We start from the raw sequence: 13,960 nt of genomic DNA on the forward strand, positions 1-13,960 counted from the left end.
AGCGGTAATTTCATTCAAACCAGTGGGGGGCATGTTTTCTGGGGTCATAGACACAGATAAAGTGGCATTTGCATCATTAGGTAGCAAGGCAGTGGTAGAAGAATTGCAGATAGCGGTAATTTCATTCAAACCAGTGGGGGGCATGTTTTCTGGGGTCATAGACACAGATAAAGTGGCATTTGCATCATTAGGTAGCAAGGCAGTGGTAGAAGAATTGCAGATAAAGTCCATATGATACCCGAGAGTATTGTGTGTTTGTTTAAAAGTTTGCCGACACTTTTTTGAAATGCCTTAAGGCGTCATGACGTGGGGACGTTTTTTTTTACGTACGACGCACTGTGATGATGTAGCTGATGAAGACAATCATGGAGGAAGGAGGACTCCATGCCGTGCACCGGCAGGTATATTTAGCTGCTGGTGGCTTTGTTTGTTCTTTCGGTTTTGGAATTCTGCAGCATCTGGATCTTCGTCTTCGTCGTCTTCCTCGTGGCTGTTTCCTCTTTGTCCTGGTAAGTATACAAGCTCCCAAACAGAAGCCACATGGCATATGGCCGCCATATGGTCCTCGAGGATCGAGCTATTAAGGATTGATCCTGTTCGCTGTCTCGTCTCTCCCTTCTTCGGCTTTCTTCTTCCATTAACCTACAGGTTCCTGACCTGGACTCTAACGAAATATGCACACTGCACTTCAGCGAATACTCTGGATTTTCTGGTCTCGGACCTCTAATATAGACCCGAGTTCCCTGCCTTCTCTCCTCTTCCCGCTGCCTTCAAAACAACAAATGAGATCCAAAAGATACACAGTGCTCAGAATGCTTTATAACACCCATTATTCAACTTATAGCCGTAACCCGCTAGACGTATTGAAACGTGCTAAAAACTAGCAAAAACATAGAAAATGTACTTTCCTCGCGTTTTGGTAAATGCTAATTCTGTTGCGTTTCCTGTTTGTACAGTGTACGTGCGTTTGTTCTGTCGAACCTGATGTTTTTAACTACTCGTCTCCCATACAAGGGGGATCAAAATGTACTTTGTTTACAGGCTGAAGGTATACTGCTGAAATCTTCAATGCATTATCAGCTTTCCTTACTGTTCTGGAACGTGTTGCCATTTGTTAATCCAGTCACCATGTGTGCCTTCTTTACAGGCTTCACTCCCCTGATGATCCCGTTCTCTCCAAAGTAGGCTAATCCAGTTGCTCCTCCTCAGAGGCGTTCTTCTTTCTTTTCCTGTTTCCTGCAGTTTCGCGTTGCAAGTACTCGCTTCCCAGCTCCGGTTTAGACGCGTGTTCGCTGCCTTCTCTCCACTTCCCGAGGCCTTCAAAACAACAAATGAGCTCAATAAGATACACAGTGCTCAGAATGCTTTATAACACCTATTATTCAACTTATAGCCGTAACCCGCTAGACGTATTGAAACGTGGTAAAAACCAGCTAGAAAATGTACTTTCCTCGCGTTTTGGTAAATGCTAATTCTGTTGCGTTTCCTGTTTGTACAGTGTCCGTGCGTTTGTTCAGTCGAACCTGATGTTTTTATCGTCTCCTATACAAGGGGGATCAAAATGTACTTTGTTTACAGGCTGAAGGTATACTGCTGAAATCTTCACTGCATTATCTGCTTTCCTGACTGTTCTGGAACGTGTATTTGCCATCTGTTAATCCAGTCACCATGTGTCCCTTCTAGTTTACAGGCTTCACTCCCCTGATGATCCCGTTCTCTCCAAAGTGTGTGGATGATATGCGTGCGTTGTGTAGGGGGATTTTCTTTTAATGTATGTGTGTGGATGATATGCGTGCGTTGTGTAGGGGGATTTTCTTTTAATGTATGTGTGTGGATGATATGCGTGCGTTGTGTAGGGGGCTTTTCTTTTAATGTATTTGTGTGGATGATGTGCGTGTGTTGTGTAGGGGGATTTTCTTTTAATGTATGTGTGTGGATGATGTGCGTGCGTTGTGTAGGGGGCTTTTCTTTTAATGTATGTGTGGGGATGATGTGCGTGTGTTAGGGGGCTTTTTTTTTTATGTATGTGGATGGTGTGCGCATGTTGTGTAGGGGCCTTTGCTTTTAATGTGTGTGGATGGTGACTGCATGCATGTGGATGGTGTGCGCATGTTGTGCAGGGGCCTTTGCTTTTAATGTGTGTGGATGGTGACTGTATGCATGTGGATGGTGGGCGCATGTTGTGTAGGGGCCTTTGCTTTTAATGTGTGTGGATGGTGTGGTGTTTGTGTTGCCTAGGTGTTTCAAGATTGGCGTTTGTATTCTTTTTTGGGGGTGGGGGGGGCGCCAAATTTTGTTTTGCCCAGGGCGCAGGGTGGGTGAAGGATTCCGTGAATCCTAGGGGGAAACATGTCAGCAACAGTGCCATTTGGGAGCGAATACTGGACTGTCCAGTGGCCCCCAGAGTGCATGGGTGTAATTTTGATATATTAACCTCCTGGGTCATCACTTCCCATTGTATATGTTAATAAGTCCCACACTTTTTAGTTTGGGCTATTAGGTGGCGCTTTAGCACCATCTATGAACTAAAACTATTGCATTAGAGCACAGATAGGGAGAAGTGGCATATGAGGAGGGACACACAGCCTGTAGGTGTTTGGTTATTTGCCCACCCATTGGCTACGCATGGCCATGCTAAACCCTATGGTCATTCCCACCCAGTTCCTGCCCCTCCCAGCCCAAAACACCACCCCATGGGAACTCTCTTGCGTTCGCTTTGATCAAGCCTTACCATCAAACTTTGCAGTCAAGGTGCCTGCCAGTGTTTTTTCAAAGCAGTCTTCTGGAAGTTAATGACTTAATTGGATTTGCAAACCCTCCTTAACCAGGTCTGCCTTCAGCCACCTGATTTATTAGCACTGTGCGTGTCCTTCACTGAACTCCTTTTATAAACAAACATTGGCAAAGCCAACACTTTGGGCTTTTGTGTAAGGATTAGGCCTCTGCCAGGTATTGCTATTAGATGCCCAGCCACTCACACCATTTTGCACATGTTACTATCAATGGTCAGTTAATACCACTACGGAAGAGACTGCAAGTGCCTTACTACACAAAAGGCAAAACTGTTGGCATTGCCAATGCATGTTTTACAACTCGTGCTACACCCCCTTTGTCAACCCTGCTCTCATGCTCCTGCTCCATACATGCACAGATCCTCTTGTCTGTGTCCTGCTCGAATCCTCAGGACCCTACTTTTTTTGGACCCTGCTTTCCTAGCCCTACTCTGACACTCCTCCTCTCTTGTCTCTGACCTGCATGGACTCTCCTGTGCTGCTTGGACCCTGCTTCCCAGCCCAGGGCCTGCTCATATGCCATGGCGTGACAGGAGGGTGGTAATAAGCCATGATTTCTCTCACGTTGCTGCTGGCGATAATCTCAACTCATCCCGGGGGCTGGGGCCCCTGCCCCCCCACCCCCCTCAGAGCTTTCCGGGGCGGGGACAGATTAAAGGCAGGCCTGGGAGAGCGATCCAGGAATGTGTTTACAATGCGGAAACCAAACACTGGGATTGGCTACCTGTTCATGTTCATGCAATTATGTTGCTGGAATAGAGCAGAGTTTTAATTGCCGCTCCTAGTATGCACAGGTCTCTCGCTCAACCCTACATGCTGTCACACTCCTTCCTAGAACCCCATCTGGCCATGCCTCTCATTCTTAACCTTTCACACACACATCACTGTTACACTTTCTCTCCACCCCACCGTGTGGCCTAATACTTCTTGATGCTTTCTTTCCACATGCCACTTTGCGTCCATAGTTTCTCCTTCCATTATGTGCTGCTCTTCTGGTCGAAGGTCTCCCTTCTTGAAAGTACTCCAAATCTATTTTAGAGGTGAGCTTACTCTCTGTTCTCACACCTGTGTGCTGGCCTTACTTGCTGTGGTTAAACTCAGGAACACTGTTCGCCGAGCGTAGGTGTTTTTCGGTTGGTAGCTGCCATGTGGTGTTGGGCAAGACTATGAGGATTTTGTCTCATTGTATGTGATTTGTCAAGACTACCGCTTGAATGTGTGTTCTGTTCTCTTACACAAACCAAACATCGGCATGTAGGTTGTGAGGTCATGGAATTATGTGGGGATATGTGGTCTTTAGATTGCAGGTGTTATTTCATATACCATTCATAGGCCATTTTCAGCTACAGTAGACAAAGTAAAGTGCAGAATCTTATTAAGTGGACACCAGTAATTCTTACAGTTGAATCTGAATATTCAGTGTTTGAGAAGGTGTATGCAGAAGGGTGAGTTTTTAGCATGGTTATTTAGCGGCAGCACCTTTGATACCTGCGCTGTCCTGACTAAATGAGTCCCATATGGTGCCTCCAGGGGTGATGTGTTCCCTCTAGTGAGAAATAGCTCACTAGCACAGATGGGCTGAATGTAAGATCTGGCTTCCTAACCCAGATGGGCTAAATGCAGGATCTGGCGCACTAACAGAGATGGGCTAAATGCAGGATCTGGCTCACTAACAGAGATGGGCTAAATGCAGGATCTGGCTCACTAACAGAGATGGGCTAAATGCAGGATAGTGTAAAAAATGGCAAGAACGTATTTGTAAAGTTAATGATGTTGGTTCCAATGCAAGTCATGTTGCAATGAGGACACAGCGGGTCATTCAGGTGCTGCATATTAGGATACTAGCTTCAATCACAAATGGGGACACTTCAGGCTCTGCGGTGCGTGGGAGAGCGTGGGAGAGCGGTTCGCCGGTAGCCCGGAGGGAACAGCAGGCTAGGTAGCCCTGCCTGGGCCCTGTGAGTTGATTTGCTGACATTTTTTTTTATTGTTAATTTGATTTCGCGCTCCGAGCGCGTTGTGTGCCTGCTCCTGCTGCCCCCCCTTCCACTTCCTGGTCCTCCTCTCCTCCCGCCTCCCTGCCCACCCACCCCCCCCTCTGATTGGCTGCCTGACTGTCCCCTTCTGGCCTACTCGACGGCCGTTCCCCCCCGCCCGCTTTCTTAGCTCTGCGGTGCGTGGGAGAGCGGTTCGCCGGTAGCCCGGAGGGAACAGCAGGCTAGGTAGCCCTGCCTGGGCCCTGTGAGTTGATTTGCTGACATTTTTTTTTATTGTTAATTTGATTTCGCGCTCCGAGCGCGTTGTGTGCCTGCTCCTGCTGCCCCCCCTCCCACTTCCTGGTCCTCCTCTCCTCCCGCCTCCCTGCCCGCCCACACCCCCCCTCCCCTTCCTCTCCCTCTGCCTATAACCTCCCCCCCTCCTGGGCAGCCCTCTGCCCGGCAGCCCCCTGCGGCTAAGGGCCCTAGGCCAAGGGCGACTCCTCAGCTGCAGCTCCCTGTGTGTCTGCAGGTGTCCGCAGGGGACGCCAGGCGCCAGCTCCTCTGCTCTCCGGCCCACCCCTCCTCACCTTGCTCACCGCATCCGCATGATGCCCCCCCCCCTTTCCAATTTACTGTTAAACTAGGGTGCCTTTTTCTCCCCTCGCAGGATTCTCAAACTTAGGTGGCCCTGACCTATCACGCATTACTGTTTGCTCTGTATCGTGTTAAACTAGTGCCCTCCACTCAATTCCCGTCTGCATACTCGTGTCGTCCGCCTCCCCTCCTACTCCATGGTGCTCTCTATTTCGCCTATCTACTCTAACTGCTTCTCTATTGACTATCCTGCTCTCCTCACTAAATCTGGTAGGAAAAAGTTTAAAAAGGACATCCTGGTCTCCAACCCAGGCCTCCCTATTGCTGACACCTACACGAGCGCCTGCTCCAAGGAAACTCTCACTGACATTCTCTTTTTCGTGCCTTCACCTGACCTATGGACCCTTCACATGCTCTCTCTGCTCTCTCCTTTCTCCTCCTCTCCCATTAATGGTGGCACCCGCTGGGATGTCCTCTTGGCCCCTTTCCACTCCTCTAAGGCCATCATTAATGTCTATGCTAACGGGACCGTCTTGGTCCAAGGCCCTCAGGCCAACCTTCACCTCTTTGATAGACGCCTCCCACGCCTCATCAACTTCCTCTCCTCTCCCACTGTCCCCCTTCTTCTGTCCTCGGCTACCTTGCCTCTCCCCTCCCTCCCTGCCCCTTCTCTTGCTCCCTCTTCAACTCCTTCTCTAACACCTCCGCAGGACATACCTCTGATCTGCACCCCTCCCCGGAAGTTTTTCAAAGGTGGCAACCTTCTCCACATTGCCACTCTAAATGCTCGCTCTGCCATCAAGCACTCCTCTGATATCTGTCGCCTTCTTGAGGAACTGGACCTGGACGTCCTCGGTCTCACTGAGACATGGTTCACAGCCAGCTCTGCCACCAGCTTCGACACACTCCTACCTGACGGTTATAAGATCCTCTCCGTGCCCAGGCCCAACCGTTCAGGGGGTGGTGTTGCCCTTATCTTCCCTGAGTGGATTCCTGCCACTGTCACTCCCACGCAGACCTACTCCTCTTTTGAATGCCTTGTCTGCCGACTCTCTCTCTCTCCTAGCCATTCCCTTACCGTGGCTACCATCTATCGGCCACCTGGTCAAATTTCCTCCTTCCTCTCTGAATGGGCTGACCTCTCCTCCTCACTCCTGTCCTCAACCACCCAACTCCTCTTTCTCGGTGACTTCAACATCCACCTCGATGCCTCCTGTCCCCCCACTGGTCTCTTTCGCGAACTCTGTAACTCTCTCTCACTCTCTATTCTCCCGTCTGGGCCTACTCACTCTGCAGGGCACACTCTTGATGCTCTGATCTCTTCTGACCTTCCCCTCTCCCTTCCTCTCTCCACTCCTCTCTCCTGGAGTGATCACTTTCTCCTATCCTCCCACCTCTCCCTCCCTACCCCACAGGCAAAGCCACCCTCTTCACTGCCACCCACCTTCTCGGTCATCCGACCCATGAAGCGCGTGTCAGTTGAGGCTTTCGCTGCTACCTTCTCGCCCCCTCCTCCCCCCCTCGGCTGACTCCCACCCTGACACAGCCCTCTCCATGCTCTAGTCCTCTATATCTGATACTCTCGATATCCTTGCCCCTGTCATGAGAATCCGCCTGAAGCCCAAAGCCAAATGTAACTCCTGGTATGACTCGGATCTCGTCACCCTAAAACGCAAGTGTAGGGTGGCAGAGAGGAAATGGCGTGCTTCATGTTCATCCTCTGACAAACTGGCCTGTCGCCTGCTCCAAAGGCAATACCGGCTCTCCGTTCTCACCAAGAAGAGAGCCCTTATCCAAGCCCGCATCTCTGAGGCATCAAACAACTCGGCCGAACTCTTTAAAATCTGCAAGGAGCTGGCCAACCCTGCTGCAGTCTCTACCTCTCCTGTCCCCTCCCAGGCCCTCTGCACTGCACTGGCCTCGCACTTCATCTCAAAAACTCAGGACATCCTGTCCTCGCTCTCCTCCTCTCTCCTCCCTCCCTCTCTTCCCGGCTCTTCCTCTTGCTCTCTTGCAGCCGCCCCTCCACCCTCCTTCTCTGCTTTTCCACCTTTTTCTGCTGATGAGGTTTCCAGACAAGTCCGATCTATGAAAGCCTCGTCTAAACAGGTTCACCCCTGTTCCTCCAAAACCATCAAGGACCACATCGACTCCCTGGCTCCTGTCCTGGCTGACTTCTGCAACCACTCATTCGCCTCTGGAGTCTTCCCATCCCCCCTCAAGCACTCCCTTGTGCACCCCCTCCTCAAGAAACCCTCTGCCGACCCCTCCTGCCCGGCCAATTATCGCCCTATCTCCATTACTCCCTTCCTGGGTAAGCTCCTGGAGAAACTGGCCATCTCCCAGCTTAACCTCCATGCTGACTCTGTTGGTAATCTTCATGACCATCAATCCGGCTTCAGAGCGGCCAGAAGCACGGAAACTGCTCTCCTGAACATCCGTGAGGACCTGCTCCTGACCCTCGATTCCAACACTCCCTGTGTTCTCATTCTGCTTGATCTCTCCTCTGCCTTTGACACTGTCAACCACGCCATCCTGCTCAACTGTCTCTGTGATAACCTGGGTATCACTGGTCAGGCTCTGGCCTGGCTGACTTCTTTCCTCTCCGATCGACCCTCCCAGGTCCAAATGGGCTCCTTCCTCTCTGACATCTTTTTCTCCACCTGTGGTGTCCCCCAGGGATCCAACCTCTCCCCCTGGCTTTTCAACCAGTATCTGGCACTCCTTGCCCACCGCATCGCCGCTCTCTGCCCCTACTTCCAGTGCTATGCAGACGATACCCAGCTCATTTTCAGGCTACCCTCAGCCTCCTCCTCTCCTTCCCTCATCTCCGACTGTCTGTCTGCTATCCAGGAATGGTGTGCCGCCAATGACCTCTGCCTCAACGCCAGTAAGACTGAGATTCTACTCATCGGCACACCCACTCCCTCCTTCCCTGCAGCTCTCTGGCCGGCCTCCCTTGGCCCCCTTCCTGCCCCTACCTGCAAGGCTAAAAACCTCGGGGTCATCTTCGACTCCACACTCTCCTTCTCTCCTCATATATCTGACGTCTCTAAGAAGTCACACTACCAGCTGCACCTCCTCAGAGGTATTCTTCCCTTCCTCTCCTTCCCCCAGAAGCTCACTGTCTCTCGAGCCCTGGTTCTCTCAAGGCTGGACTACTGTAACAGCCCCTATCTTAATCTGCCTGCCTCCACTCTCCGCCCTCTGCAACTTATCCAGAACAGAACTGCGAGACTTGTCCTTGGCCTCAAGCCCAGGGACCGTATCTCTCCAGGACTGAAATCTCTTCACTGGCTCCCAGTGGCTGCGAGGATTAAGTTCAAAACCCTCTGCATTGTCCACAAGGCCTTCTGGGGCCTGGGACCTAAATACCTCCAACTCTCTCTTCCTAAATATCTTCCTTCACGAGCCCTTCGCTCATCCGTCTCCAACTCCCTCATGGTCAGCCGCTTCTCGAAGCAACGAGCTGGGGGTAGATCTCTCTCCGCAGCAGGGGCCTCCCTCTGGAACAGCCTTCCTACCTCCCTGAAACTTGAGGAGAACCATCTCCGGTTCCGGAAGCACCTCAAAACCTTCCTCTTCGCTTCTGCCTTCTCTCTCCCTCTCCCCTGCTAATCCTGCTTAACTCCCCACTGAATTCAGCACTAAACCTGCATCTGGGCCACTCTCAGCAACCTCGGTCTAGGGCCCAGCCACTCTCCACTTGCACTGCCTCCCTGGCTCCCCCTGCACTGTGGGACTGTCACTGTATCCCTACAGCCCCTTTCCCAGCACTTGCTCTGCACTTACCTCGCACTTGCCACCAGCTGGCCCTTTTTATTTATTATTTATTATTATTTTTTTTTTTTTTTTACGCTACTTACCTTGTACTGCACTTCCCCCCCACCTCCTCCCCCCTGCACTTCCTCCTTTCCCCCTTACCTCTGCACTTGCGCGATCTGAATGACACCTGGCCTAGTAGGATCGTTTGTCTGTTTTTCCCCTTGTTTCCCTCCCTCCCTGCCTCGTCGCGCCTTGAAACACTTGTGTATAGGCGCGTTACAAATACCATATCATATCATATCATAGTAAGGGGACCATAAATTAATGATCCTGTACAGAATAGTTTCACAATAATACTTTGAGCACACTAAATGTATTTATTTTTCGTCTTTTAGGTAATAATTCAAACCATGGCCCTCTTTAATGTGCTTTTCTTTGATTGCGACAACTCTCTCTGTATTCGAAAGGATGGGGAATTTGAGCCATTGGCAATTCCTGGTGAAGTGATTTGTAAATGGCTGGTAGAGGGTCTTGATGAAAGTGGAAAAGAAATACGTGAAGAAAGGGATTTCAAAGCGGTAGTGCTTTTCCAATCGGCAGGTAAGCAAAGTATATATGTTTTTCCCTCTGTTTCCCTCCATTTGATGTTTCGGGAGGAGGGTACATCTAACGTCCCTACAGTGAGGCATCCCCTTTTTTTCTAACATACAGATGAGTGCTGCACAATGCCCACCACTCTTTCACAGCATCTCTACTTCCTTTAGAGTAAGTCTAATGTATAAAGTATAGATGCACAACATGGTTCTGACACTTTGGTTGTGTAGATAGTCACATTTTGAAATTTTCGCTTGAGGTTTTAACTTGCCTTTTTCATACCTGCAGTCAAGAAACAGTGTATCAAGACACAAAAAACATTTGAAGAAATAATTAAAGACTATTGCGGTGATGCAGAGGGACTGATTCAGGCCTTAAAAAGGAAGGCAGAAGAGGAAAAGGAGCTACTGGTGGATTCGGGCAATCGGGGAAGTGCTGGAAAATTTAAAAGAGTGTTGCGTGAACTGCAAGAAGAACATCCAGTGAAAAAAACAAAAGAAAACAAAGAGAATTATTTAGTAAAAGCTGATGGGAGGAAAGTGACTGCTCCCAAACTTAGTAAGGCCTGTTCACAACTACAGTCACAAAAACTGGAGAACCTAACTCTTTTGGCAGGGATGGCTAGTGTTCTTCATTCTTTCATTCCTTCCTCAGAGCCCACCTCTGTTGCTTCACCTGGACAATATAAAGACGCTGCGCAACAACCACTAAATGGACTATCAAATAACAGTGAATTGTCGGCTGCAAATATTTTGTCGGATAGATCTAGTTTGACATGCTTAACTCTATCCCCACGTCTTCTAAATAGTGTGTCCTTGTTGCAGAATGACAGTCATGCCTGTTTAGACAGCGAGTTGACACCCACACGTGCACACAAACCTGCTCAATCATTCAGACTACAGTCTTTAAAAACAGCGGAATTGGGAACATCCTCAAAACAGAGTTTGGCTGCAGTGTCAGTCCCCACTAGTGACCGAAAAAGCAGTGTATCACCATGTGAAGTGAAAATGCAGAAAATACTGTTTACCTGCCCGAAACAAGCTGTTTCAACTCCTCTAAAAAACCCTAACTACAATGTATCCAGGATTGATATGGATGTACAGCATGCACCCCAAGATGCAGGCCCTATTGTTTGTGCGGATGAAAGCCCACATGTAAGTAAACATTATGCATGCAATAGTTGACTCCTATGAAACTCCCCACACATTAGCAACGTGACCTTGACTTATTTTTTGTAGAATTTTTGAGATCTGTCTGCAAGGCTAACAGCTGACCTACTATGGACTGCCGAGTAATAAGGAGGAAGCTTGCTACCAAAATTTGCAATGCCAGAAGAGGCCTAAAAAAGACTCCACCTTTTGAAATGCAGGATCAATGATTGTTTGTTTGTATTTTTGTAAACCTATTTATTCTTATGGAGCTATGCCGTTAAACTGAATTTGTTGAATAAAAAAAGTTGTACACTTTCTGAGCCTATGTTTGATTGAAGATATCTTATAGCCAGAGCAATACAATATTAAAATATCAACAATTTATAGCTGCAGAATTTTACTATCACAATATGAACTCTGTAATAATTAGCTGCTCTTAGGGTTATTGGGTGTAGTGACTGGCGGAAGTCTGTCATGCTGGTAGACCTTTAACAGATGCTGTTTAGGTAGCTGGAAGTGTGTATTTTGGTGTAGTGCTTTGGAGCTGTGGGACTTTTATGGGGTGTGAGGCCATGTTGTCTAGAGGTGAGAATTGAAATGGGGGAGTTGGTTTGTGATATGGGGGTTGTAGTTGTGTGCACTAAATTGGCGAACTTGGTTAACGGGTGCTCTAGCAAAGATGAAAAGTGACAGCTGCAAGATTTTCTTTTTCCAGTACACTATCCAGAAGTCTAACTAGAGTCATTGTAAAGTAATGCCACCAATGTTACTCAAAAGGGATACATCCTGTGGTAATCCAACCCCTTTTCCTAAATCTTTTGGAACCATCTTGAAATCATTTAAACTCATCCTGGAGTGGTCTGCAATAATCATTTACAATTTAAAACCCATCCTAATGTTGTTATGAAGTCATCCTGGAGTTGTCATGGGGTCATCCTAGAGTAATCCAAACTCATCCTGAAGTTGTCGTGGAGTCATCCTGGAGTTGTCGTAGAGTCATCCTAGAGTAATCCAAACTCATCCTGAAGTTGTCTTGGAGTTGTCGTGGAGTCATCCTAGAGTAATCCAAACTCATCCTGAAGTTGTCGTGGAGTCATCCTGAAGTTGTCATGGAGTCATCCTAGAGTAATCCGAAGCCATCCTGGAGTAATCCAACTCATCCTGAAGTTGTCATGGAGTCATCCTAGAGTAATCCCCACTCATCCTGAAGTTGTCATGGAGTCATCCTGGAGTAATCCAAGATCATCACTGGAAGTAATCCAAACTCATCCTGGAGTAGTTTCTGTGATAACTCTAGAGTCATCATCTCATTAAATATTTTGGCCTGTGTGAATACTTTGGATGATCTTCCTGAACTATCCATGGATGACTCTAGAATGGAGCCATCGGATGACTCCAGAATGATTCCAGGATGATCTTCCTTTTTGACTGGGGTAGGTGAGATGGGAGCAAGTCTCCGGGCCGGGGTCTCGCTCAGTTCGCCCCACTGAATCAAGGCCCAGCTGCAATGGCCTCCAGGCCTGGCTGCAGTACGCTGGAGAGCCGCTGCACCCTGCACATTCCCCTCGGACTCACACCGAGGGAACCTGCACCTGGCTCATCTCCCCTTCACGGAGGTCAGGAGCCAGGATTTCGCCCACAAAGGCTTGAGACCGCCAGAAGTACAACATTCCTCAAACAGCATTCCTGGGGGGTCTAGAGTCGGGGATCATGCTCTTTCAGACCCATTGGATTCGAAGCTGGCAGTTCAGGCTGCTGCCATCCATGCACCCCCTGCTGACAATACAAGTGGGTTATGAGTGGGTCCTTGAGTGGTGGTGTAATCAAACTGTTTTACAATGTTACTTTTGAATGATCATTCTGTGTTTCATTTAAATTTTAACAGCAAACAGAAGCAAGACTAAAAGGCAAATTGTGTTCACTATATACAATTCATATTTGCTTATGAAAAAAAGGAATTACGATTCACAAATACTGACAAATGCAGAAAATAAGGATTAGAAACTATTGTGGCACCTGGAAATATGTATGTATAGGCGCCATACAAATGTCCAATTAATAAAATACATGAATTAGCCATCAATGGGCCTGATGCAGAAATTGTGTTTCAATGGGATTTCAAATTCGCTTTGTAGATCAGGCCCCATATTCGCAGGAATATTCTGACATATTCTTGTGAAAATGAATATTTGAAACATATATTTTCCTAGCATATTTCTGAATCAAAATTTGTATGTAAAAATAAATGTTCACTCAGCCCTATTTTAGGCATATAGTTCAACCATTGTAGTAATAGTTACTTGCTTAATTTGAACCTTGTATTTCTGTCCAATACTATTTTTATTTTGTAAATCGTGGCAAAACATTTTCATTATATAAAAGACACGCGTTGGACAGATTCATTAAAGAACAGATAATTTCCTAACGAGCAAATATGGTTAGCCTTTGAACAATAGATGAATTATCTCAATGCAAGGCATTAATTAGGATGATTATCTTGTCTCATTTATAGTTGTCTATAGGAATTGATCAAATGTAAATATGCATAAAATTGTTTGACCAAGACATAACTTCATGCATGACGAATGAGAATCATTCTCTAACAGTAGGTTCACAAAGTAGTGTTACCCTTAGAAGATAGCTTAAAAGGTTCAACATTTTCTGTGTCTGTGTACATTGTTAAATCTGCCCCCCAACAATGTAGGCCAAAATTGGTCCCCTCTTATGCTGTCTATGCAGCTTATGAAGCGCCCATACCCCCTGATGTAATATTCCTTCAAGGCTGTACAAGAAGTTAGCACATGTTGACAGCGTTCAACCTCGAGGCTGCAGCGTCTGCAATGATCGTTTTTTCCAGGAACTAGTATATTCTTTAGTGGAACGATATTAAAGCAACAATGCCTAATGAATCGCTTTCACTCTAAGCTGCACCATTTTGTTAGATAACTGTGTGGGTTACCCCACCCCCCACCCCGCGGCTTAAAACTCTGATATGATTATTCTTTGTATCTTTTATAATTATAAGTATGGAGTTGTTTGAAGTTAAAATCCAAATCCCATTGATGGGTTTTAAGTTTTATTATTT

The 13,960-nt window shown here is 47.6% G+C and overlaps 1 protein-coding gene across 1 annotated transcript; it reads left to right on the forward strand.

The window, feature by feature from the left end:
- Window positions 1-345: 345 nt before the first annotated feature.
- LOC138489044 (uncharacterized) lies at window positions 346-11,190 on the forward strand. Its single transcript, XM_069616598.1, has 3 exons — window positions 346-509; window positions 9,526-9,730; window positions 10,013-11,190. Exons 1-3 carry the CDS (start codon window positions 354-356, stop codon window positions 10,906-10,908), a joined length of 1,257 nt encoding a protein of 418 aa, XP_069472699.1. The 5' UTR covers window positions 346-353; the 3' UTR covers window positions 10,909-11,190.
- Window positions 11,191-13,960: the final 2,770 nt, after the last annotated feature.

This window comes from Ambystoma mexicanum, chromosome 9 (assembly GCF_040938575.1).
Source record: "Ambystoma mexicanum isolate Mex_15411 chromosome 9, UKY_AmexF1_1, whole genome shotgun sequence".
Classification (NCBI taxonomy): Eukaryota; Metazoa; Chordata; class Amphibia; order Caudata; family Ambystomatidae; genus Ambystoma; species Ambystoma mexicanum.